The sequence below is a fragment of the Falco cherrug genome, chromosome 1, assembly GCF_023634085.1.
Source record: "Falco cherrug isolate bFalChe1 chromosome 1, bFalChe1.pri, whole genome shotgun sequence".
Classification (NCBI taxonomy): domain Eukaryota; kingdom Metazoa; phylum Chordata; class Aves; order Falconiformes; family Falconidae; genus Falco; species Falco cherrug.
Genome location: NC_073697.1, coordinates 104,925,612 through 104,953,321, shown reverse-complemented (window position 1 = coordinate 104,953,321; position 27,710 = coordinate 104,925,612). Strand labels below are relative to the sequence as shown.

At 42.0% G+C, this 27,710-nt stretch overlaps 1 protein-coding gene across 2 annotated transcripts; it reads right to left on the bottom strand.

Annotated features, from left to right (window-relative positions):
* Positions 1-1,249: 1,249 nt before the first annotated feature.
* Positions 1,250-27,710, bottom strand: UBE2G1 (ubiquitin conjugating enzyme E2 G1). Of its 2 annotated transcripts, XM_055714496.1 has the most exons (6): positions 27,426-27,710; positions 12,209-12,311; positions 8,908-9,005; positions 7,657-7,835; positions 3,828-3,951; positions 1,250-1,659 (listed from the first exon to the last, which is right to left on the bottom strand). In XM_055714496.1, exons 1-5 carry the CDS (start codon positions 27,469-27,471, stop codon positions 3,865-3,867), a joined length of 513 nt encoding a protein of 170 aa, XP_055570471.1. In that variant the 5' UTR covers positions 27,472-27,710; the 3' UTR covers positions 1,250-1,659; positions 3,828-3,864. The 2 variants fall into 2 exon arrangements, with proteins under 2 accessions (XP_055570471.1, XP_055570478.1); XM_055714503.1 differs by lacking the exon at positions 27,426-27,710 and having other exon boundaries at positions 8,908-9,000.

Genomic DNA, 27,710 nt, shown 5'->3' with positions numbered 1-27,710 from the left:
AACAAATTAGTACTGAAGCCTTCTTCCAAGATGACTCTCTAACACTGGAACTCTTCATTTATTAGTGGGTTACTCTGTGCTGTTAGAAGCTGTGGTAAACCTGTGACAGAGCAGATAACAGTTAAGTAGTTGCAAGTTCCTCTTTCTTTGGTAGAAAGGTATTTCAGCTAGGCTTGGAAAACTCTTGTTACCAGATACTCCAATATTACTATTTGCTCACTGGAGGGCCAAAAATGGTTACAATAGGAAGAAAGGTGTGTATTTTGTTTGCTTTTTAATTCTTTCAAGATGAAATACAGTATGTCAAATTCAACAGATGTTTGCTGATGTTATGTTGTTGAAGATGTTCAGGTGAGTTGTGCTCCAACTGCAATCACCCTTCCTATTTAGATACTCAAGACAGCCAGTTTGACACATTATTATTGGAAAAAATTATATTTTGGAAGAACTCACTACAGAAGGTGACAGAATTCCAAAAATCAAATTACATGAAAATATACATCGCAATTTTCTTTGTACATTAGGTGAGGAAAACTCTGAAGTAGAAGGCAAAGAATATGAAGGGCCACAGAAGAGAGAAAAGGGATAAGGAGGGAAACTATTTTTGATACCAAACCCAGAAGTTAATCATTTGAAAGCCTACAGATGTGCATGCTTGAACTCAACCTTGAGAAAAAACAAGCCTCCCACACACACACCCCAACCCCACAAACAGGCAATGAAAAAGGCAAAAAAAAAACCCCCAAAACCAAAACAAAAACCATAAAAAGCAGCTCATTCCTATCTTGGACTAAATTAGTCAACTGAACTTCCAAATGAAAGCGCTCAAGTCCTGGAAGTCAAAAAACCAGCAGGCTGCTCAAGGGTGCTCCATGGCCAGTTTTATTGCTATACCCAATTCAAGAAGTATGTGCAATTGGGTTTAAAAGAGGAGTGGGAAGGAGAGGGAAAAAAAAAGAAAAAAAAAAAGCAGCAGCACCTTTGAGACTACAAAGGTCATCACAGAAGAAGACACAAGTAATTGATAGCAAATCCTTTCAGGGTTTAATTATGGAAATTTTAAGTTCTGATGGGGAAAATAAAAGGGAGCACATTTCCAAAAACCAAAAAAAGAGATACTAAACTTTAATAAGCAAGAGATTTTAATTAAGCATAGGTGGGTCAAAGGAAAATTAAAGCAGGGGGGAAAAAAAACCAAGACAACTTTATCCTAAATTGGTTTTAGTTTAACATGCTTCGCAAGTTGTTGTGTTTTTTTGTTGCTTTTTTTTTTTAAACTGATAGGAAATAATGAACAGGGAGAGAAAAACCTGCTAAAATCTTTAGAATTTACACGATTCTATTCCTAACTACAGACAGCATTATTTGGTACAATGTGTATTTGTGGATGTACATGAACAGTATATATATTATCCGGATCATGTTGTGCTATGTACACATCTTTACAATTCTTCCTGAAGGTTAAAGCAGTTCATTAGATTTCAAAATGCGTAATCATCTTGTGTTGGCACTTGTTAGGCTCTTGTCAGCATTGATAACTGGCATGTTTTATTGCAGCCCAGTTCCAGCCAGTGTTTGCCAACTTGTAACAACAGAAGTCCAGCAATAGGTGGGTAGAGTGCAGGAAAAAAAACAGTGCCATGTTTCTCAATTGGAGACCTACAAAGAAATCACAGGTATTAAAATAAAACCCCTCACCACCTCAATTATTTTAAAGAAGTTAAACAGTGTTTCAAGCACGATCATCATCATTTGTTCAAGAACTTCACATACCTCTAAACAGAAGATGCATAAATTCAAAGTCATCACCTGAGAAAGACTCGAGTTAGTTCGGCATACTGTGTTTCCAAGCTCAACTACCAGACTTTTGGGCTCCTGTTACCCACGTTGCTTGTCAAGTGCATAGTGTATAAATGTTTCCTTATCCACACACAGGGCTAAACACTTGTAGATTTATCACTGAAACTTCCGTGCATCACTTACTGTGAACGATGGATGCTGCTTCAAAAGCGAAGTGCAGTACAAAATGGCATAGCAGTGCTTCATTAAGCAATAACACCACAGCTATCAAGGTTTGAAACCAGCTATACGGCCCCTTCTCATCCAATTCATTGCCCATCACTTACTTAGGAGGAGTCACCAAGACTTAGAAAAGCTGTCGCCTTCCAAAAAAGCAATAGAGCCAATTACTTAAGTATTTGTCATGAGTAAGTGTTTGTCATGAGCATTGTTTCGCTATGGCCACGTTTAACATGGCAACAGAGCCGAGGTTATTTAAGGATACTGTGGAGTGTTACTCACAGTTACTCCCTTTCTCCAAGACAAAAAAAAAAAAACAAAACAAAAACTGTCAGCTGCATTAACAATCCTTACATTCCAGTTACAGGCAATTGTACAAGACATTCAGTTTCTTTGCTTAGTCTTTTGATCAATATTAAGCAGTTTTCATGCTCTCTCTCTATTGGAGCAAGTTCTGTTCAATCAAAGCATTTCTGCAGATAAGAGACACTGCAGTACTAGTTTGTCACAGATGGAGCCTTCCCCCAACCCCCACAATTCTTACAAGAGCCTGAGAAAGGAAATATCTTCTGTACAACCACAGTGAAGAAAAACTAACTAGCAGGAGCATTTAGCAAGCTGTTCTAGTTGTTCAGACAGTACAACCCCTCTGAAAAACATGCAGTGCCGTATTTCTCTTCCCCCCGTCCAAGTTTTGTATGCTGAAGCTAACTACTACATATGGTTTGGGGCTTCTCCAGCCAAATGGGTCAGAGTATTTATTCGCCAAACCGACCACTAAGAAAAGGCAGCTTCAATATGAAGCCCTGTTTTGCTTTGGAAAGCACGAGTGGGAAATTATTAGCTAGTTGAGGATGTTTTTCCCTGGCATAGCAAGGTTAAAGTGACCAAAGGCCAGGTATTTAAGGGCCACATTTTAATACAGAGCTGTCTACAAGAGTTTATTGTAAATAAAAAAAAAAAGTCCCATTAAAACCAGGATGGGATTGTTCAAATTAAAGTTACCTTGAGTCAGAAGTTTGTTTTTAACAGGGCAGCATGAAGTACAAATATCAATCAACTACTCTTAGGTTAAAATTTGTCCAGGCTCTCAGATACGCTACAGTTCAGTTTCCACACAGAGCAGAGCTGTTTTTCTGAAGCTATTCCTGAGCCTTCCTCAGTTAAAAAGTTTTTTTGAGCTGCTGAAGAGAACACCACTTTTCTTGATATTATTGATGGATAATATCTCAACTTGATCTTTTCTGATATGCTAGTCAACTTTCTATTAAAATTCCCACAAACACCTGAAGCAATCATTTCCAAATGGTTCTTAACAACCTCACTGAAGTCTTCTTTAAAACCTATATGCAATATGCCACCAACATCTGCAAGATAAACTCCATTACATATATGAACTTGAGATAGCAAGACAGGATGCTTTTAAGATTTAAACAAGCGTTCTTCACAGTAATGAACATTAAAGGAATCATTACTCCCTTCTCTTACAGCTCTAGTAACCCCTAAGTGCTATTAATAAAGCAGGATGAATACTGTTTAAGAGAATTTCAACTTCTGAACAGCATAAATGAAAGAGTACTCGAGAAGTTCCCCAATCTTGGCTGAAAGGGCTGTTACTGCACTTGAAAATTCTTTTCATCTTTAGTATTGCACACAGCCAAAGAACTCCACTGAGACCATGCAGCTGAGAAGAAAGGTTTGGGGTTGGCTGGGGTTTTTTTGCTTTTGAGAAAAAAAAATTAATTCAGCAACACTTAACCAGGAAATCCTCAACTCAGTAACTGACTTGTCTTTAGAAGGATACTTACCCTGAAAAAAGTGAAGCTACTAGCTGCTGAATAAGTGTCACTCAAAAGCAGTTTCTTGGCTTTTTCTTACACAGCGGGCAACTTTTCTTTTAAATTCTCCATTTCTGTCTTCTCTCCATTCTTTCTGTAATTGAATAGACAGCTTTCAGATGTCAGTCCTATAACAATGTACAACTTCTAGGAAGACTCTCGGTATTTGTGTTTTCAGACATTAGCCATCTAGTCAACACCTAAATTTGCTTACAATCACGGAGCTAGTCACTGAAAAAACGTGACATTCTGAACTTTTGAAAGCTTGCTCTGGGTTTCTGTGCAAGCTGCTCACAAGACAGTGAGGACATGGCCTTTTTCCTCCTTGGATTTTAGGCATCCTCCAAGACTAACTTGGTGGCTACCAGTATTTCACAATGTCTAGGCTGACATCTATTTACTTCAGCCTGCGAAGCAGCAGCAAACTCAAACTGTGAGCCACAAGCTATTGCTATGGGGTACAGAAAGTGTCTTTAACTATGGTGATGAAAAAAGGTACGCAGCCACTGTGGAGCCAGTAGTTATTCTGACATTTTCAGGACAGTTTCAAATCCCTCTCACTCTAGCCAGGACACTCCAGGATAGAAATACAGAAGTCACAGTACTCAGAAGAGGCACAGCAGTGTCCTCCCAAAGAAAACACCCGTAGTTAGACACAGCTGCAAGATACTGGCTCCATAAGACAGACCTTAACAGAATACTGAGCACACCTATGGGGATGGTCTCTGTGACAGGTATCTGATTGCAGAACTGCATAGATTAAGAACAAAGATAAAGATGAACAGGAAGCTAGGCAAGCAGGAACTCTGAACCCAGCAATGTGCATACCATGCTATCACAAAAACCCATAGGGAAAAGTGCAGCCAGTTTTAGGTGGTCTATGCCAGCCTCATGATGAGCTCAGATGGAAGCATAGGAGCAGCATACAATTAACTAAGGCTGACGCATTGGGTGCTGCCTTACAGTTAGGCAAGAAGTGGTGGGAAAACATGAAGAACACCTGATTTCATGAAATAATTTCTACAGTTCTTAGTTTTTGATATAAGCAATATATTCTTACTGCAGGAGTGAGGGCAGGGGTTAAAAAACCCCACAGTTTTATCTGAAACAACCTACATGCAACACCTTTTTACCCCCCTACTTGGAGTAAAGGTTGTGGCACATTTAAGTGAAAAAAATACTAGGATAACTGGCATATCCTAACATTCACCACCCCCAAACTCAACTAACCAGTCAGCACATTGGAAAGCCCAGCATCATCTTTCCAGTGAAAACACAAATAAGGCTACTAATTAATTTGTTCTTTTTCAGCAATTAATAGAATCAGCATTTGGTTCCTTGGATTAGGACATAGGACAGCTTACACAAGATGGCTTAAGGCCAAGAAAAAGCATTGAAATTGTGCCCTCCTAGCTTCAGATTCTTAGGTTTTGTTTCTAGTTCTATGAAGCAAGTGTTCAGAACTGAACAGCAAGCAAAGTTTCCAATTTGACAGCAATCTCTCCAAAACTCTCAGGTCACGAACTGCTCTATTTGCTTCCCACAATACCTATTCAGGCTCCTGTCCCTCATTTTTCTCCCACTCCAAGGCAGTACTCCAACACGCATAGTTCATTTTTCTAGGAAGCAGGTATATCTCCTGATCTCATAATGCTGTGAACTTTCTGTAACACTTCATTCTCTAGACTCACTTAAAACTGGAACTGAATGAAAGCTGACAAATTATCTTTTAGTATCCACCAAATACTGTTGCTGCAGTAAACTTGTACTTAGTAAACCAAGAAGACAACATCTTGATTACAGCTCCGAATAAAGCACGTAAGCTGCTGATTCTTCGTTACCCTAAAAAGTATGTTTTGGTTAACATTAAGAGGATGCAATCTACAGTCCATCAGGGATGCTAAGCTGCTCAAGCAGCACATGAAATTTGTAAGTTACTTGAAACATCTAATAACACAATCAGAAAAAGTTCCTAGCATCCCAGGTGATGCCTCAGTATTCTCTTCACAGTCAGACTTGGATTTATGTTTCTGTTCTTTGAAGCTGGACTAAAAAAAAAAATATCTGTGTTTTAAGACGTTCTCAACCTTTACCCTAAGATTTAGAAAACTATGAATTTGTTTACATCTCTAAGGAAAAAAAAATAAAATCCTGAAGTAACCAGCAGAGTAGGGCACAGTACAGAAAGATTAAAAGGCTTGTGACACCAGGAAGGTGACAAGTATAGCTAAAAGTATAAGCTTTCTCCAGTGTTAGGTCAGCTACATTCAACATACATGAGTCTGTAAACTGAGGAATTCTAATTCTACTTTTAGCATTTCATTAATAACTTGCTCATTCCAGTGCTCTCAAGTTTGCCAGCAGAACAGTCCATGTGTCCTAGGTAATTGTTTCCACCAGTAACATGACTCAAGAAGAGGAGTTCCCACACTCAAAACAGCATTCATTTAATGTAGGGAATTCTTCACTACAGCTTTTTGTGTTTGTTTTTCTTCCTATTAATTTTGTTTCACATGCAACTATTCCCATGATGATTTTTCAGCAGAGCTCAACCACCTTTGGAAATACTAGCAGCATAGTAGATCAAAGGCTTCAGAAAACTACACTCCCACCCACTTGGGGAAGGTATAGCTAGCTTGAGAGAGCACGTTAACATTCTTCTAGAAAACTTTGCATCTTCTGATTACTATCTCCACCTTCCTCACTCCCCCAGTTAAAAGACCTAGAACTTCTCTTTTGTGAGAGGACAGCATGTATTAGTCACTCCTGAACTGCAATTCCAGAGTAATTCAAAGGAATGTTGGTGCATCTCAGATGAACGTGGCCTGTAGTCTGCTCCCCTACTCTCCTCTGGAACGGAGAATTTTTTTCCCTGACGACCACAAATCGTTATTAATCTAATTGTTACTCTGTTAGCTGTTGGCTCTCTAGAAGAGCTGCATTTATGTGTTTATACACCCACGCAGAACAGGCCACGCTCCAGAAACGGTATGCTGCGTGAAACATTTGCATCTCACTTATGACAGAAGCTTTACTGTAGATCTACCCTGGTAATCTACTATAAAACCGGCCTTTCTTCCTCACTCGGCCAGTCACCCTAGCCTGGGACAACACTTCCTCCAGAGTTGGAGACCAGACGCCCAGTGAAGCTTTCTCAAAGCACAGACCTACACAGTCAAACCTACTACTTTAATCCATGATCCAGGAAGACTGCTGTAGACAGCGGAATGCAAAACATCACAACATAATTATACTGAGGGACCCCACCACATTTTTGCCTTCCATTCAAATCAATAGATCTGTTAACAGGTTATATAATCACCAAAACAGAAAATTTGGTGCACTGATACTAAGAACCAAAATAAGTTTCCAGAATACATTAACTTCTGCAACTAAACTTAATGGCAGTTGTAACCGCTATGTATATATAGACACACAGGATTTTGCAGCTAGCTTCCTTGAATTTTTGTAAGACTACAGAAGCTGAAGTTTACCCATTGAGTATCTCTGTGCACCATTATTTACTATAAATAAATGCAATATTGCATAGAGAAATTAAATCACTGCCTATGAAATCTGACTGCATCTTTCCTTTGCAATCTATAAAAAGTTTCCCAGGGCTAACTAGTAATACTGTTTCACAACGTGACAGCTCTTCCCATCAAAAAGGTATCCTTAGCCTGTGATATAAAAGGTTCTTCCAAAAGTTACCGTACTGTTTGTCAAATTAGAAGCAAAACTCCATTGCACGTTTAGATTTCTACACTGAAGACAAATGGCAGACCAAGAAAAATCTTACCGCTGCATCAACATTAGCAGGAGAATCACCATTGGGATCTGCCAGCATAGAAATAACACTAATCATTATAGTTTCCACTGTGTGAATGGGAAGCCAGCGTTCCTCAGGTTTTTCATAGCCATATTTGTCTTCTCCAGGCTCATGAAGAATTGAAATGCAGACATCACCATTCTTGTCAACTACAAAATAGAACAAGGCATATTTCAGTAATGAACAACATGCTGGCGTATCTTCAGGATAGTTATGGAACTGTGAATCTTCACTCCAGCTAGTCTGAAAACATGTTACTGAAGACAAAAAGGAAAATAATTAACTATTACAGAACTCAGTATGTAATAAATAGGGCTTGGTGGAAGTCTTACTATGCCTAGACTTCTGGCAGAGAGGGCACATGGGGAGGAAGAGCTTAATTCTAACATTGTGCTGCAGCTTTCAAGACTATTTAGATAACAGAAAGTTTTAGTGAAAGTCTAAGTTCAGCAAACTAAAGTGACTTTTTTCCACAGCAACAGCATCAGCTGGATATTAGTGCAATATATTAGAAAATGATCTAAACTGCTGGAATTAGAAACTGCCTGACAAGTACTCTGATATTTCCAGAGCTAGAACTGACACACCATCATAATATTCCCTCCATCCCTTATGATGGGAGCACTGTGCTTGTCTCCTCCCAGCTTTCAACATCTACAACTTCGTTAAGGACTTCAAAAACTGAAGAGCGTTCTTCCTTCCCAGTAAAAACCTTCTTCCATTTTATTTTACCTTCCCATCTACGTCCAGCAACCCATAAGCAAATGAAATGTTAGCAGAAGTCTTCTTTGGAGGGACTCAAAGATGCTGTTATTTCCTTTCATGCTTCACCAGAGAAAGAACCTTGGGCCTTCTATAATGAACTGTCAGGTCAGTAATATTAAGATGAACTGTTTGAAGGTATAACAAAAGGCAGCTATAGAAGTCACATCCCTCCTCAGACCAGAATTTCGCACTTCAGGAAAAAAACCCAAAAATATCCCTGAACAGTTACCAAGAATTCAAGAAGCTACTTTCAGTAGCTTCTGAAAATACTTTAGGAGCAGTGTCTCAGAGCAGCACTATTAAAAACTCTGACAGTTATTACTTCTTTATGAAGTGAAGATGGCAAAGTAAATGCAGAGTTTCATATTCCCAAAATGAACAGAAACGTATCCATTTGTCTTCACCACATTTTAGTTCTTAATTGCAAAAAGAAATTGAAACTTTGACATTTCTTACCATTCGGATGCCAGATTTCTGTGATGAATTTCATTTTTGGCGGCCTCAGCGGATAGTCTTTTGGAAAAGTAAGATGAGCCTTGAAAACACCACCTTCACTGGGGAATCAAAAATATCTTAGTAGAGTTTCTTGCAGGCTTAAACTGAAGACTGGAACTTACTGATGTATCAAAAAGCTCTAAGTTTACCCTTCACACAGATTAACATCATGTCAGTAATTAACGGGTACCAATATTTCCATATGCAATGCGAAGAAGAGTTTCCAGATTGAGAATATACTGCCAGTTTCCTGATACTCTATCTTTTTTAGGATTAGAATGATGTTCCAGAGGGGAAAAACCACACACATTAAAAAAAAAAAAACAAAAAAAACTGCCAAAGAATTCAACATTTGGAACTACAGCTTACATTTTTCCTCCTAGTACATTTATTAACAGAAGAAAAAAAAAATTGCCAGTAAGTCCCTTCTCAAGTACAGCCCAGTTTATTTTCCTCCTTCAGACATCTCAGTCCTCATTTCTTGCTATCAGTCTGCAGCAGTGAACCTCAGTGAAAAGTAGCAGAAATATTTATAGTTGTGCCTACAGCACTACTTTCAAAGACTTCCAATACTACCATTTCAACACCGAGCTAAAGGGACTCAGAGATGACAGTGAGGTGTTCTACATTAGTTACCCACTAAACTGGAAAACAATATTAAACAAGAGACATCCAGTTTTTATGTGGAGTCACAGGCCCGTATTTAACTAAGGTGACAGGTTGTTGGTTTGGGGGTGTTGCTTTGGTAGGGGTTTGGGGGTTTTTTGTTTGTTTTTTAATAGCTAGGTTTCAATACCTAGGAATAGTCAGTCCCTTTTGTGAGGGAGGGGAAGGCCTCTATTAAATGGAAAGCCTTACAGATGGAGTACTTTGCTAATCTAACTAATGTAACATTTGCCCCCGTTACCGTCGTTTCTTGTAATTGAAGTTTAGAATAAAATTTGAAATGGCAAAGGCAGAGATTACAAAAACTGGAACACAACCTCCAAAGAAGGTGGCACAAGATGTGCAGTATGACAAGCGACTCCTCAGGAGCCATGCAGACAAAGTAATTGGTGTAGAAAAGACACAGCTGTTCAGTGCAGGGTTTTTTTCCCTTGTATTTGTAAAGGAGTAGAAGCCAGCATCCAAAGCCCACAGGCTACTGAGAAAATAACAAGTTTTACACCACAAACCAGAGATGTGCAATTCTAGCAAGTGTCTCAAAAAAGAGCAAAGCGCCCCCAAACAACAAAAACCACACACACAACACAGCCCCAAATCCAAAAGTCACTAGATCTAAGTGACTGGGCTCTTAAAATAAAGCAGCTGAAGGCATCTGAATCCACAGCATTCGTTTTCCACAAGTTTTAGAAAAGGCAGGCAGTTTCCAAAGAATCCTTGACCCTGGGAAGGGTAAAAATTCCAGAAACACTGGCTTTTTAACATCTGTACTAGCCAAGACAAAAGGAGAGTGAGATTACATTTGTTGATAGCCCCAAACCAGTTAAGTCATTTCTTTTAACATGAAAAGGCTCTTTTCCCTTTCTGAAGGAGCACATCCTAAAGCTACTAGGCTGCATGGCACCCTTGGTTGCTCATCAACTACATATAAATAGAGTTCTTTAACTGCTTTCTAATGTATATCCCATTAATGAACTACAGCTGTCAACTGATCGCCATTTTAAGCAACATAACTGATAAACGGGTCTCTGCCAGTAGTCATGCACCGAGTCTAAAGTCTTCTTCAGTAAACTTAGAATAAAGTAGGACCAGGAATGAGGCTAAAATTTGAAAATTTTGAACCACCTGATTAAATTATTATGTTCTACTGTCATCATAAGATGGACCAGGGAGGAAGGATTCAGTATAATACTACCTTGAAAAGCAGCAACTAGGGACTGGAAGAGAAGAGAGCTTCTTAAGCTAAAAAGCCTCAAAACAAGCTCAGTGCCTTACTGAAGCAGGGAAAAAGTGCTATTGCAATTCTTAACATACAAGAAGAGGTTCAACTAGAAGCAGTATTTCTTTACTGACAGTATTTATAAAGCAGCCATGAGAATGTAACTGAGCCACCACAAGACTGTTCAAAAAGAGGTCAACAACGTTGGAGACTTCATCTCATGCAAGACTTGAGAATCACAATATGGTGAGCTTGAGGAGAAGCAAAGCAATTTGATTACTATGCTGAAGGACTTACTCTTCAGACAGAGATATACAACAACTTCATGTTGGAATAAAATTGACCTCAAGTAAATGTCACTAGGCTTTCTGTATCAGTTATTCACTACTGGAACAGCTTAATGAAGGAGAACAGAGTTCATCTTCAAGAGGTACACTTTAAATTGACCTCTTCTGGGCACAGAACCTTTTCCCAGGAGCTAGAGTAGATGATCATATATAACCTCTACAAGTAAGAGGAATCATTCCTGCCAGAGGGTTTTTTTTCATGGTGGTTGGTTGCTTTTTTTGGGGGGTTGTTTTGGGTTTTGTTGGGGATTTGGGGGGGGGAAGGGGGGAGGTGGCAAAGGGGAAGGAAAGGACTACCAAAAATGAAAACCACCAACAAAAGGAAACAACAAACCACCAACTGCACTACATGGGCCAGAGTGCTTCAGGTATATAGCAATGCAAAAACACAGTGAACTTAGAGAAGTCCAGGAAAAGAAGTTAGTGCATAGTTTTGTGCTCAAGTGTCAGTTAAAGAACCTAGTCCTTAGGATAAAGATAGAAGCTTTTGGAAGCCCACCGTGCATGGTTTGCCAATAATTCAAATTTGATCAATACTGAAGTACTCTACATCCCACTAGGAAGTTCTCCCATCTCAAACTGAGAGGACTCGAGGCTAACACTACAGTCTGTTGCGGTTTCCCCAGCTACATCCCTCCTCAGTATTTTCCTACAGCCACCAGCATGAAGTTGTAATGGCTTAAAATTGTACTATCAGCTAAATTAGGGCCTCGCAGCAGTAACAGCAAATAGTAGATTATACTTGCCTTACTTAAATGCATATGAAAACAGTAGTTGCCTCTAAGGATTACCTATCCTTTCTCACTTCCACACATGTGCAAAGGGATCAGTGTTGTATTCTACCAGTGAAGCAAAGCAGTTTAGAACTTCTATAAAGCACATTCAGCTATTTACAGGTATTTTACTAGCAACAGAACAGCATTACCTAACTTAGTCAGTATGAAGATTTAGGTTAACTGCTACTCACATAGACCAAACTAGAACTAGTAAATCCAAGTTCACTTAAGTTTCTGTATTAAGTATCAGTACTTACTATAGTGTATCTGGAGGACCAATAATAAGGACTTCCCATCGATAAAGATCATTGTCATCTATTAAGCCCGCTGAAAAGCCTTCCACTGGATTTTTGTTGAGCTCTGTGTAGGAAAAAGAATTTAAGAGTGACTTTAGGTGTCTAGGATATGCATTTCCTGGTTTTGCTCATGCCTGTATACGTGACCAAAAAAACCCATGACTTCCAGTGACTTGGCACCTACTTGCTGGCCTTATGGCCTGGGTAAGTAACCTCAACTCCCTACCACACACAACAGCATGCTGCCAGAGCTGAGACCCATAGTCTGACTAACACTAAATACATCATGAGCAGAAGGGCCACAATAACTCAAAACCATCAGACACTGTCTCCTAAACTAGGTACCAACAGGTGTACATGCAAGTCAGAAAACAGATTTTCCACTAATAAAAAAAAAACCACCATACTGCTTTGCAAGAACCCTGAAGAGCCAGGCTGAACTAAAGTCTATCTTTAACTCCAGAAAACGTTAAGAGAAGAAACAAAATCACACTATGTTTTTAAATAAAAACATCCTCCTCCTTCCCTTTAATGATTTCCCCACCCCACCCCCCAAATATGAGCATTTCAGACCTGTGCTCAGTACATTCTGGAGGTAATGATTTACTATATTCTGAACTACGAGAAGAAAGCATAGGATATAAACTGTTATGCTGCTCAGTTTGGGGGCATTTTACTGTTTCTTTTGTTTCACATTTTTATTCATCAGTGATAAGCAGTACAGGATTCTCAGTTTATAGGCTACTTCATATAGTTACTGCCAGATATAAGGCTTATCTGGAAATAGCTATGCAGAAGTCAGACCTAGATGTGGACTCCACTGAATTTCTAGTTTCAGTCTGCTCCAGGAAAAAGCCTAAGATTTGGAAATAAACACCTCAAAAGAGTTCTGCCTAAAATTCAGCTTGGGGGCAGGGGAGGAAGGGGGGGGAGCACACCTCTTTACTGATACCTTTGGGTTAAAAACTAACTTAAAAGCCATACTGATGCCAAACTGAAATTCTTGATCCAGCATTTCCAACAGTACATACAAAGTCCTTATGGATCTTGGGTGTTTAGGATATGGGAAAGGGAGAAAAAGTTACTCCTTCAACTGGACAGTAATTTCCAGATTAAAGCAGGATTTTTTTGTTTTGTTTTACAATTACTACTGCATTTATTTTAAATACTGTCAGACATTATACAGCCCTCACTACTGTATTCCACAGTACAGTTAGCCTACATATTCCCTCTTTACAAACCCAACAGCTGTACTTTGTGTTGATTTGTACGCATTAGACTTGAGTTCAGAGGTCCTTCTAACGCCCTCAGGCACATGCAGAAGAACTTCAAGTGGAAATGTCATACCTCCATGGAGAAAAGGCTACCATTAAGTCCAAACTGATTTGCCCATAAGCTTGCAATCACTATTTGCCAGTTAAGTTCTCGACTATTTAAAGCATGGTTAAAATAATGCAAGAAGAATCAATTCAAGCCCTACACAGAAGACTAAGTCCACACGGGGAAAAGAAAGTGCTCAGACCACATGAAGGACCAAGGTCCTGAAGATGTAGATCAGGAATACCAACTTAGTTTGGCCATTGATAATTCAGTCAGATTTATCCACTAAGTGACTCAACGCTAAAATCCCAAGAAATTTATTGGAAGGGCTTTTCTTAGAAGCTGCTCAGCAGGGGTTTAGTCAACACACTAGGGTCAACCATTCACTCTCCAAATTGTAGGACAAAGACTTAGGTATTGATTCAAATCAATACGTTTTCTCAAGACTGTCCTGAAACAAAAAGGTACTATCACAGGTTCTTTAACCAAAATGCAAAGATGCAGGCTTCAAAACCAAAACCTATTAGCATGGCCCCACCTCCACTAAGCAGACCAGTTCTCACCCTCTGGCATCTATGAAACTTAGTGGAAACATCTGCATGAGCTTGAGTAACAGTTCCATTTATTTTTAGATGAAAGGGGCAGAGAGACTAGGTAAGCATCTCACATGAAACAAGGACTTCAGTAGTCCCTTACTACCTCCCTACTACAGACATTCCACCGACATGAGATTTTTAAAAGTTCCATCACATTAGTAGTTGAATGTGTTTTCTCATGCAGAATTTTATTTTTAAAATGTGTTTATACCTCGGACAATAAGGCCATCTCTGTTCAGGACACCTAAGTAATCTTCTGGATATTATATTAGTATTGTAATACAGAAAATCCAGCATAACTACTACAGAAGTTAACAGAAAGAGTGCAAATATTATTAGAGTATCTCACCTTAAGACTTTCAAACCTTAATTTAAGCCTCCAAAACACAGATTTTGTCTTTTCTGCACTTCTACAGGGAGAAAAGGGTTAAAGCCAAGTTCTGTGTAAACTGCTATACTCAAGCTGCTCATATTTAGCTTCCTTATTGTTTGCTAGTTATCACTTCTCAGTGATAAGACTTTAAACAAGCCTGCTAGAAGTTAAGACTGGAAAATTCAGCATGCTTCCATCCATCTAAATACATCACACTATTTTTGAGTCCAACATACACATTTTCTTTTCTGTTTCTTGATTCATGCCATTTCAATTTCTTTTTACATGTCTCAGCCTCCAAATAAATTTTTAATCCTTAAGTCCTTTGAAACATTTTTCATGTACTTGTTCCCAATGAAAGCCAGCTCCTAACTCTGACTCATACCCAAGACCCTGCAGCACTATATTGTAAGAGAGCTTGTGAGAAGGAACAAGATTGCTGGATGCCAACCCTTGTAATGCAGAAAATCTGTAAACTGTATACTGACAGCCATTGACAAAAGTGTTCAATTACAGCAGTTATGGCAATGTGCTTAGTGGATGTTTATAAAGTAACTTAGATGTTACTTCTTTCACAGGAGGTGGCATCGGTCTCTGCTTGTACAAGGTTTAATTTTCCTTCCCTGGTAACAATACTGAAGCATAATTCAAACAGCTACTGCTTACACCAGTACTTTAACTTAAGGTAAAACAGCGGATATAAATTCAGGCACCTTCTCCATTAGAGGTACATAGAATTACCATAGCCAAGTTAAAATCGGCTTTTCCATCCAGGTTATTCATGCTAAACTGAACATCAACTAACGGCTGGTTGGCAGACAAAAAAGGAAATCTCAGGGAAGTTTTGCACTGGGACATGAAAATCATCATCCTTGGCTGCTTTACCATGGATAGCTAAGGGCTGCTACTTATTAAAACTTGCAAACACTGAAACCTAGGGCTTGGTTTTGACACACGCACACACTCCCCCGATATAACTTTTCTGATACGCAGCACCGGCTAACTAGGGGTACCAGCCTTTACTTATCTCTTCATGAGCTGAGACTCACACAGTAGCGAAACCCAAGTACCAAAAAATCCCAAATGAACACCACCATGGCAAGAAAGGAGCACACACAAACACACATATGCTGTACTCCCAGTCACAGAAGTCTGCTGCTGGGCAGAGGGACAGGTGCCCACCAACCAGAGCCTCTGGTGACACTGACACTTCACCAGGAAAACGAGACACCTGTTCTCCACGTCTGTCACTTTCTACCAGCTACAGGAATTAACTACTTGCAGCCTGAACAGGAATTTTCCTAGATGAACACAAGGATGATAAATACACTCCATAAAGCGAAGGATTCAGTTCCCTCCTCCAGGCAGGGACAGGGGAAACAAGCTCTTGGTGCAGGTCCTCTTCAAAGCCCTGTTGAAGAGCTAGCCTGCAAGTCCTAGGAAAGCAGAGAAGTCAGACACCAATAAAGAACTGGATCCCTCCACGTTATTTTTCAAGACTTAATTTTTCTTTGAGATTTCTTGTTTAGCTAAATATACACTGTACTTTTTAAATGTAAAATGACTACATTAACACATTTCCATCATATCCACGCCTGAATAAGTGCAATTTACTTGCTACTACTATGTATTTCAGTCTATGGTTTAGTATTTCTGATAGTTTAATATAATAGAAATTTTTCTTCCCAGAGGAAAAAAAATAATATATATTCTTACAGTCTCGAAGCAGTTTCAGGTAAAGTCCTTCACAGTTCAAGCAGCAGCAGCCAAAACAGCACAAACCTGGACAGCTGCCAAGCAGCAACATACAGGGAACAGAATCCTGTGGCTGCTTATAAATTAGACATTCAGTTCCTTGAATCCCAGTCCTGAACCAATACCTGATTTGGGAGGCGAGGAAGATGAAGGGCCCATAATCCAACTGAGTTGTTTTAAGGCCAGAACAGACTTTAATGTCCAATGCCTACCCTCCCACATGATCCGCCAACACAACACAGCAACACAGTGCTCCTTTAGCGGTTTAGCTCTTACTGAAGTAGAGCTACAGTTACCATTGCCTTAAACTTGAGCCAACACAGTACCATAAACTGTGCTTCCAGTCTCAGCGTCTAGTTTACACCAAGCTACTGATGTTCCCACACTCACTAAAACTGCCTTTATAGAAGCCAAGAGACTTTCACCAATCCAAAAGCACAAACAGCGTCAACAAAAATGACTAAGCAGAAAGAGCCCCATGGCTACATGTAGCAGCTATGCACGGCATCTAAACTTTTCAGCTTGACGTTTCACCCAGCCAGCCACTGCATATGAACACTTCAAAGTATTTTAAGCTACGTTACAGTACAAAGCTTTCAAAAAAATGTAAGCTTCTATATTATTTTTAATAGCAGCCTCTTTAGTAAGTTACACAGTGGTTTGAGTTTTGTGCAGCCCATGGATTGAGTCCAGCACAAAACCAGAGACCAGACAGCCCAAACCCCAGCTAAGGCTTCTGGAGAAATCATCTCGCTGACTTACATACACGCAGTTCCCAGCACAAGCAGGCCATATCAGAGCTTTATGGTCATTATACATTAGGCTTGTTTTTTCTTGGTTGCTTTTTGGGAGTCTCAGCACCAGTCCAGGAGCTTCAAACAACCGTATAGACTGAAAATCCTTGTTCTAAACTGTTTTTCTCTGTATCCCAAGCTGTGATTTCCATATAGTTGTATTAATTAACTGAGGACGGCTATGATCTCCAAGATTTTCCTTTCTGCCTGCATACCCAGCTGTAAGTCTCTGATTCTAGAAGATTAAGGGCTGAGATAACCATAAAAGTAACATGATCTCCATGTACAGATGTATTCTCAGAGCTCTCCATAACATCTACTTTTATCATGTTCCATCTTGCTCAAGCTCATCCAAAAAGTTCAGACAAAACAGCACAAGATAAGCACACACTTCTGGTAGCCACTTTGGCAGTGACAAATAAGGTAGCAATTAAGCATTTTCAGTTTCAGGAGGACATTGTAATTATTTTGGAATGAGACTGAAGCAGTAAAAACAAACCTGTCTCAAGAAGAGATTCTACCAATCCGTTCAGCAGCAGCTTTAGGTTTGACACTCAATTTTAGCCTGGCAACTAATTAATTTCCAGTGCTGCATGCGTCACCCCCTGTTGATAAGGGCAGCATTGCAGACTTCTGCAAATCTAATTCTCCTCTCAGTACACTGAATTTGTAGGAAGGATTGTATAGTTAGCATTAAAGGGCAAGCTGCTCACAGAAATGACCTCAGTGCTTTGTGCACTGCTACATCAACATGCTTTGCTTGCCATCTCCTCAGCTACACCTGTAGAAACTTCCAAGGATTTGCACAGTGAAGCATGTTTTTGGAAGGATGGAGGACAAGGTTGAGCGTTTTTGTTTGATTTCTGGTTTCGCTCCAGATCAACTTCCTAGCCAGGGCCACAGCTCAGCTCAGTAGACAAGAGGACAACAGCACTAACCCAAAGTGAAGAGGCAGAAGCTCCTGTAACCGCTGCTATAAAACGGTACTATAACCTTAATTCACAGACTTGAGAAAATTGACTACACTGGGATTCTTTTACCAGTAAAGTGTCACATTATTCTAGACATAAGCTAAGAATAAAGTTTCTTGATTGTCTGTGTTCTGTAGCTCCACGTTCACATGAGTTGTGGCACACCTGAAGACAGACAATGGAAAGTTCAGGTTAGCTGTTCAATTGAAAACTGACTCTTAACACACTAACTAGAAGCTCGCAGGTCTTTGGTACTGTCTTGGTTCTTCAGGAGTTCCCCACAGTCCCTTAAGTCCACAGAGGTGGCCACTGATAGACATAGTCATGTTCCTTTAGACACTAATCTCAACTTGAAGGTCTCAAGGCCAGCTCCTTCACAGTCTCAATTAGGCCACAGATACCCAGCTACCAATCCGACCCGGCAACCCAGTTTACCTGGCCCACTGGCTGTTCCCATGCACCATTCTACCCGAGAGTCACAAAGACAGGCAAGGATAGAGATGACCTGTTTTGAGACGTTGTCCTTCTGCAGCACCCTTCATATGTAGAAGCCTTCTGTGCACACACACTCAAGGCAGTCCTTTTCCAACATCCCATGTTTAACATACATACTCCCCATGATGTGTTTGCTATTAAGCAAATGCCTGAACTCATGAACTTAACTGTGGAGTGCAGCGTGCCTACTAAGTTTTGTTTCCTCAAGATGAAGGTGGTGTTCCACTTACTTTCCTGTCCAAATCAGCTTCTACAAAACACTGGAAATAGAAAATGTACTGATGAAAACCTTTTAATCCTGTACTATTGTTCAAAGCTTTGAAGTATTTATGCTTCCAAAATTAAGATTCTCAGCACTAAGTTTAAAACATATGTTCAAATATAATCAGTCATGGTGGAATTTTGGTAGAAATTGTGATAAACTGTTTCCTGAAGAGGCCTCTGGTCAGATTGCTTGAAGCATGCTGTGCATCCCATCACACTGGAATCTCGCAGTTCCATTTTAACCTGGGTGATGTAAGTTGAACAGGTCTGTTGAAAAATTCCAGTAAGGTCCAAATTTTGAGGGGAAGTGGTATGAGGGAAGAAAAAACAGAGACAGTTAAAAGGATTGGAAGAACCCCGATTCTGAAGTCCATCTTGGAAAGGAAGCGAGTATCTCACCAGGAAACATTCAGTGGTTTGTCCACAGTCAACTGCAGCACAGGGCTACTACATCCATCTATCACACTCAGTACAACAGAAATACCACCTTCATTTTATTCTCAGTGTCCAATACATGTTTCCACTCTTCAGAGTCAGACAGGTATTAGGCGGGTACAGGCATCTGCCTGTGTTTGAGACTATCACCCTTAGCCACGTTCAATACAGATCTTATCAGGATAAGTAGTTCCTGAGACTCCATGATTATCTCATCCCAAGCAGATGTCAGAAACAGGTCAGATGAATCACACTCTACATGTACTCGTATCTCTCATCTACAAAGGAGCCTACAGAGCTTCAGCTGTCAAATTCTAGCAGTTGTATGCAGTAGATGAGTATCATCCTAGGTGCCAGTTGTATTAATGCAACTGAGTTTGGCATGGACAGGAGAGTTAATTAACTTCTTAACAGCTGTTTGCAAATTACCAACAGACTACAGCTACAAAAAACTTCCGTCCAAGTATCTTCTGAGCAGTCATATACACAGAAGTCATGAAAGAGCACTGTTGAACAGAGCCAACAGCTCTAGAATGTGTGTGGCTTACATACAAGAATAGAACATAATTCTAGGAAATCCACCAGAAAGTCTGTATCACAAGACTATGCCATGGGGAGATGTTAACATCCAAGGAGTTCATCAGAAGCTTTCCTCATCATATGCATGAGTTGTTGTGCAAGTCAAGGACACTTTTCCAGCTTGTTTTCTCTTGCTTATAATACGAAAAACAGGTTTGCGTATCATAATTTGACTTACATTGTTATTCAGAATTAAGTAATTTCCCTAAGTGACTCCTGACAACATCACCTTTTAGATCAGCACCAAGTGCAAGCCAGCTGAAAAAAAACCCAGCCAGCTTGACTTACTAGGTGGTGGTGTGCTGACTGCATGGAAATAGGTTTCCCCTCACTAACAATTCACATACAGTCTTCCTGTATGCAAAAGCCTTTACAAAGGGTTTCTATCAAAAAGTCTTTAGCATTATTCTAAACCTGTAGAAGCAGCATTAACATTCATGCCCAGGAGAGCAGTTATTTTTATGGAATCCTATTCCATTAGATGGCTATACTTAGTGTTCTTTAAAAGGTCTGGATATCTGATCTCTCTTCCAGCTGATATGCCTTGGACCTCAGAGTAGGAAGGAGAAGCAAATATGAACATTTCCACTTGCAGGGTGGCCTAAAGCTCAGATCTACTAGATTTCCTACGTGAAAGATCTTGCCAAGACCAGTCTACTGACAGATATCCCCCACCACTGAAAACAAGCACGCAGCAGGTGCAACATGGTGATAGCATAGGCCTGCATATGGAGTGTTACCCAGATTCTGTTCCCATATGTTAGGACAAAAAGCAGACAGGGCGAGTTTCAGTCATATGCCCTTGTCCTCACCCAGGCCACCTGCTCTTCTTTCTCCAGGCACCTAACTTCACACACTCATTTTAGTATTTGGTTAGTTCATACTTTCAGAACAGCAGTCACCTTTCAGTTCTGTTCCACTTCATTAGAATCCAGTCTCTATGCTGGAAACAATACTGTACTTTAGATCACAACCAAGGAGGTTGCATTAAACAGCTTAGAGGAAGAAAATTCAGCAGAATGCCTATTTGAGGCAAACAAGTTTTACCTGCCAAGTTCACTTATTCCCAAACTGTTTAGAATAGGGCTTTGGGGGAACTAACAACTTGTACCAACCACAAAAGGGACCAAGTAATCCTATCTTAGTTGAACATGCATGTACAGTTCCAAGTCTTTCTTGCATTAAAAAAAAAATAATGAAGAGATACAGAAGAGCCAATGCAGAATCAGTTATAATTACAACATGTGACTTTATTTAAAGACTATTCACTCTACTTGATATATCCCCAATCAGTTTCTTTTAAACAAAAACTTATAGCAAATACACAAATCTTTACAATGTACAGTTCTGCAGCAGAAACTCTCAATATCAAAGCTGGAATCACTATCAATCACATAAGGCAAGACATTTTAGGGGGATCTGGGTGACTTAGCATCTGCAAGTAAACATCTTATCAATAAAGCAGGAATTCTTCTAATGAAAGTATTTGCTCAATAGATATTAATTTTGCTCCTTATGTCACAGGGTCTCCAGCAGAATTCACCCATTCCACTATTCTCTACCAGAACAGAGAGAAATCGCTTTATTGTCAGATCCAGGTATGTTCATACTTTGGTGTAACTTACAAGGCTTTGTTTGGGGGGAGCAGAGAAAGAAAGAACTCATAATTTACAGCAAGCTTGCTTCTTTCCCTGAAAAGTTAGTAAACTGACCTAGTCAGAGCCAACTGTCTCTGACTATAGCTGCCCCATCAAGGAGTAAGCTTACTAAGCAGATTGTTATTGTTTCATGCTGTTCAAGCAACTGGTTGAGTCACCAAGCCCCTCCGTTCTGAGGTTTAGCTAAAGCTCACTTTCCAGAACTGCCAGCACACCTGAATTTTTGCTCTTGTGACTGCTGTCATAAATACTTTTTTCTTTGAAGAGGCAGAGTTCAGGTTATTTCTGCAAGAGGAACATCTGAAAAACATGCGCAGCTAGTAAAGTTTGCCACAAGTCACATCCATTATGTTATTTGCAGCGTAACAGAAATCCAGGCTGTTTGTACTGCTCAGCCTCTAGTCACTGTAACACAATGTGTTTAGCAATGATCATATCTATAAAGTCAGCATGAACAAAGTAGCTTTGATAATTCTGTCAACATATCCTCACAAAACCCAGGATTTTCTTATTTGCTATAATAGGGCCCTACACTGCAAGAACGTTAAGGTGAGTAGTACACACACATTGTACCTAAACATCGCAGAAAGCATCAGAGGAACAAAGATTGATGATTATCTAAAAATATAACAGACTCCTTTTAAAAAATATGGAGAGGGATTGTAACTTCAGTATTGCTTAAAATGCTAAGTTTGACATATGCAGGACCCTGGAGTCTTTAACTATTCAGGATAATACAGAGTATTACTGGCCAGACAAACAGATGTCTCCAAGGAAGCTAACTGGCAGACTAGCATCAACTTCATACTTCAGATCAGTGCCACTCAAATTATTAGCTTGTAGGCAAACCTACTGTAAGCCAGTAAATAGCTGGTACTCAGCTGTAGACAAAGGCTTCTTCGACAACCAGCCACCTAAGAGAGATGCCATCTCAGCTTCGATCTATAAAGTCACCTTAATTCCATAATTCCCTCAGAATTCACTACTCAGATTTTTATTTTTTACATTAAGTCCTATGTAATTGACAGAAATACAACCAGTTTAACATTACATTGCAAGATTTTTCCACACCAGGAAGTAAAAATTGTTGAACTGTCACATTAAATATTTAATACAGTTTTCCAACTTGCTAATTTTTACTTATGTTTGTGCTTTGAAATAGGATCTGTATACACTTTAAATTGAAATAATGCCATGTTTCTCATGTTCAAGAAAAATACTGTGTGGGGTTTTATGTATCCCAAGTTAGGGAATATTTACAACACAGTGCAACTGGGCCAACAAGGGCATGTTTCTTCCCCCATTTTCAGTGATCCATGTTTATGTTAAAGAGGACTTGCACTTCTGGTTCCACTGTGCACTACTGACTTAACTGCATGCTCCCTACATGATTTTGGTGGTTGAACTAGACAGGTCTGCCTACTCCAACAAGTCTCTGTGTCAGCAAGGATTTGGCAGAAAGATGAAATAAAAGCATTCACAGAAATGCCTCAGTCTGCAAAACCCTTGGGCTTGACAGCTCTGGAGACTGTATGAGAAGCTTTACACTCTCAGTTGTCTCCTGCCTCTTTCTAAAAAGAGTGCATAAAGTTTTGGGGCTGTACAGAGAACAGGGTTTATCTTCCCCCTCACCTCCCTTGGGGAGTGAGCTTCGCTAATCTGGTGCTATACCAGTCTGCATACTTCTTGTTGCCTTTTTTCTGGAAGTTCAGAGGCACTTCATTCTTCTAGTTTTTCCTGTACCTTACCCATAAGAAGAAATGAACAGGTCATGCCTTCTCTTTCACATTATTACCCATCCATAACAAAGTGCCTTTCTCCTTTAAAAAAATAAATAAGAAAAGGACAACTGTAAGAACAGATACGTTTATTGCATTCTAAGATACTTCCAGAAGCTGCTAGAGCTTACAATTATCTTGGTTTCAGAAGGAAGAGCCATTTAGCTTCACAGATATCCATAGAGAAGAACCTCCCTTCAGCTCTAGTGAGTTAGACTAGCACTCTTACTGGCTTTGTTAGTCAGAGATCTCCAGTCACCACTTTCTTTGAGCACTCAGAAAAACATTAAAACTATCCAAAGTTATGACTATCTTAATTTAAACTGTTCTTGTGCCTAAAGGGGGCAAACATGTCAATATAGAAACAGCTACTATACTAATTCCCTCTTGATACAGTTCAGTATTGTATTAGCAAAGGCACTGTGAAACCATTTAGTATTGGGGGATGGGGGTGGTCACAACACAGAAAAAACAACTCGCATCTAGCCTGAAGTTACATTTTCTGACTGTCATTGAATATCCCTTCTCTTAAAGCATTATCAGCATCCAGAATATGCCGGTTAAGTTCACAAGTGTGTTGTATATATGGTGTTGTGGTACTAGTTACCTGCTCAAGTTACAATACAAGCCAGCTTGCTCCAGAAAAAAATAGCAGTCTATCTTCATACACTTGTTGGAACAACCTGGGATTACGTTGTCAAGTTGTGTTCTGTGTTTTGATAAGACCCCTTGGGTTTAAGTCTCACTGACAACCAAGACGACTTACCAGTTGACCTTCATTTTAACAAAGCCTTCACGAATTAAACCAACTCATTAAAGTGCTATGAGCCATTGACACTTTCCCCATAATGCCTTTATTAAGAACCAAAGCATATGGGAGACAAGAGAAGTAGCCATTCTGAGAACTACTGCTTTACATTCCTTTCTCCTCCTGTCATTGTTTGGGTTTTTTTTCCCTCTCTTGGCATTGAAAAGAGCTGTCCAGGGTCTCGCCCATTAAAGAATTTGTATATTCCTCAACTGCTCCACCATTATATGGGTTTCAGAGACAACCTCCCTCCGCTTCTGGATGTCTTGCTCCAAGTCTAACAGCTCCAATTTCAGATCTCTCGTGCCTGAATAATGCTAATTTGACAAGTGATTGCTCTAGAACAATTTAAACTAATTTAGATCACATAACGCATATCCACTGCCTGTTCGCTGCTCTCCAAAACCCAATTGTTAGGCACAACCCAATGACTCACCACACTGCACATACAGTGAAAGCTACATGTATCAGGACTAAAGTATCAGCCCCACCAGGGGCAAAAATACCACAAAGTTGATTTTTGTTTTGAGGTAGAACCAGTAGCATGGGTGTAAACAAAAGGGACACATTGGAGCAGCTGAGACTTGGAAAGAGACAGCCAGCAGTAGGGAAGGAAGATCAGACATCATGAAGCTCTCAGTCTCTGCATTGCGACTTCAAGTAGCCTGCCATCAGAAAAAGCAGTGTCAGAGTCTAGTTTCAGCTCAGTTCAGATGTTGCTTAGGTTATCACATATGGAAGAAACTACTTTCTTTCTCAAGACAGTTACTCCAGACAGGGCTTCTGTAAAGTTCAAGACTTTTCTTCAGTAGATGCCACACACTTAAGTATGCACACTCAAATTTGCTTTTAAAATGGCTTCGGTATTTTTTTTAATACATGTAAAAGGATACCAAAGTCACTAATATTATTTAAAACACAAAAATATTACATAAAACACAAAAGGAGCTGCATGTTACATGCAAATGGTTGCACTACTTGAGTCAGTACAGTTGAGTCAGTACCAGTAATAGTGGAAACTGGAAAAAGCTTCCTAGTTTTTACCATTACACAAGAAGCCTTCAGTAAAGATCGAGCAGAAAGGTAAACAGAAGTCAAGTCCCAAATCTAACCGTCTACTTGCATATCCAGCAAGCCTGGGCTTAGAGAAGGTCTTAAGACATCACAAGACAAGAAAAAGAAAAAGCAAACATAACTACACAACAGAAGCTGACAGCTACTACTTGTTGTGAAGAGGCTTCAGCTAAATGTTAAAACTTTCTTTCACGGAACACAATTAGTCAGTTAAAAAAGAAACTCCAGGCAGCCACAGAACTATATTAGGTTATCAAATGTTCATTTTTATCAAGGTAGACAGCAAGTATTCTACATTATTGCTTCCCTAGAGGGATCATTTATAGGGAAGAGAAGCTTCACATCAAATCCAGTCCAGAGCTCCTGTGGTAAGCCTATACCTAGTGTTATTAGCATATCCAAATGTGCAGACACCTTACTGAATGTCAGTAACAATTTTAGTAGTTACAAAGGCATTTAGAGGTGCATGCTTATGGTCAGCAGTGCAGCCAAAGTAGTATGAGGGTTTGGGGTTTTTTGGTTTTGGTTGTTTGTTTTTTTTTTTAAGAATGTCACCTTAATGGGGTAAAAAAAAAATCTTGTGCTAATTGTTAACTACGTTGAAGTTTCTCAAACTTGTCATCAAGTAAAACCAGGAGATAACGCTGGAGATGCCACAAACACATCACCTAGCTCGCTGTACCTGGTTACAGCGACTTCACCTCCTTACCCCTAACAGTGTCGGTTTCCACCTTACGCTTCCAAAGGCATTCCTGAAGCCTGGGGCCAAAAATCCTCCTCCAGGAATTCCCGTGCCCCTCCGTGTCCCGAGCTGTATGGCTACTCGGTAAACTCCGGCCGCGGCTGTACGCGCCTGCGTTTAGGTACACCTAGCGCGCATTTCCTTATCTGGGTATGAAGCAATTTTTTTTACATAAGGGACGAAAGAGGCGACGGGGCTTGCCCGAGGTGCCGGGCAGACCTGCGCGTTTTCTGGAGGGGGTGCCCGAGCGCCGGCCGCGGCAGCCCGGGGGCACATGTGCGAGCGGGGGAAGGGGGGCGGCCGCAGGCCCCTCGCCGCACCCGGCTGCCGGCTCGTTTCTCTTTAAATCTGGCAGCCAGCGACACATGGAGCTGCATTGTGCGCCCCGCCGCCCGGGCGGCCCCGCGCATGCGCGCCGGGCCGGGCCAGGCCAGGTCCCCTCGGCGGCGGCGGCCCAGGCCGGGCCAGCGCGCACGGCCGCACGGCCGCCGCGGGACAAAGGCGGGGGCGCGGCGACACAGAGCCGAGCTGCCGCCCCGCTGCCCTCCGCCGCCATCCCGCCTCGGCGGGCCCGGCCCTCCGGCCCTTCCTGTCCCCGAGCCCTGGCTCCAACTCCTCCTTCCCGCACCCGTCCCGCCCTCTCGCCCCCGGCGGACCCTCTCGCCCCTCCCTGCGGGCTCCCCCCGCACCACGCGGCGGGCAGCCCCGCTCGCCCTCCCGCGGGCCGCCGCTCCCGGTGCTTCCCGGTCCTCTCCCCCCCGTCAGCGCCCGCAGAGCCCCCGGCTCTTCTCCTGACAACAAAGGGGGAAGCGGGCTCCCCCTCCCGATCCGCCCTCCCCGGCGCAGGGCACGGGAGGTGAGGGGGGAGCCGGGAAGGGGAGGCGGGACGGGGGCACCTCAGGTCCCCGCAGGAAGGTGCGCGGAGCGGGGCGAGTCACCCCGGGCCTGAAGCACCGTTTGCAAGGGGGAGAACCCTCCCCCCTCCGCGTCTTTTCGGGGCCTGACAGACATCTCCTCACGGCAGGGGCACTTCCCGCACACACACCCCCGCTGCGGGAAGGAAGGCTCCGGCTCCCTTCACCCCCCCACCCCGGGAAGACAGGGCCACAAGAGGGACCGGGGAGGCTGCCAGGCACGGGGCGGGGGGGACGACGACGGGGACAGGCGAGCGGGGCCGCTGCCAACCCCCACTTCCCTGACGGGACGGGGGCAGCGAAGGAAACGCTCCCCCCGCCATGACGGCCCTCCGCACCCCTCCCCCCGGCTCCCCTGGCAGCGATCGCCAGGCAGGCTCCCCCTCCCCCCCTCGGCCTAGTTCCCTCAGCTCCCGGCTGGGCAGGCGAGCGGCGGGGGGGGGGGGGCTGCCATCTCCCCTTCCCCCCTCACACACACAACACACAACCCCGCCGGCTGCCCCCTCCGTCGAACCCCTTCCCCCACCGCAGGCCCCGGCCCGGCCTCCCCGCCCCGCCGCCCCCCGCCACCCCCCCGCAGCGGATCGCCCCCCTCCCCACCGCCGGCCGCCAGCCCGGCTACCTGCTAGTTGTCTCCGCAGTAGCAAGGCAGACTGGAGCTCCGTCATTCTCCCCCTCTCAGCCCGGGGAGGGAGTCCCAGCGGCGGCGGGGACGGTGCGGCTCCTGGTGCTGCGAGAGCCCGAGGCGGCGGCGAGTGGCCCTCAGCCCGCCCGCACCGCGCCCCTCGGGGGTCTGGCTCCGCGCCGGCCGCCGCCACAGCACGCAGGGTCCCTGGCAGGGGCGTGCGGCCGTGGCTCCGTGCCGCCCTCCTCCTCCTCCCCCCGCCCGCCAGGAATTTCTCTGCAC

Excerpts from the sequence above, each read along its gene's own strand:
- UBE2G1 (XM_055714496.1), bottom strand. The coding sequence starts at position 27,471 with ATGACGGAGCTCCAGTCTGCCTTGCTACTGCGGAGACAACTAGCAG. Across the intron at positions 12,312-27,425 it reads ACTGCGGAGACAACTAGCAG|AGCTCAACAAAAATCCAGTG; the intron begins GTAGCCGGGCTG and ends TTTCCTACACAG. Across the intron at positions 9,006-12,208 it reads GGTCCTCCAGATACACTATA|TGAAGGTGGTGTTTTCAAGG; the intron begins GTAAGTACTGAT and ends TTGATTCCCCAG.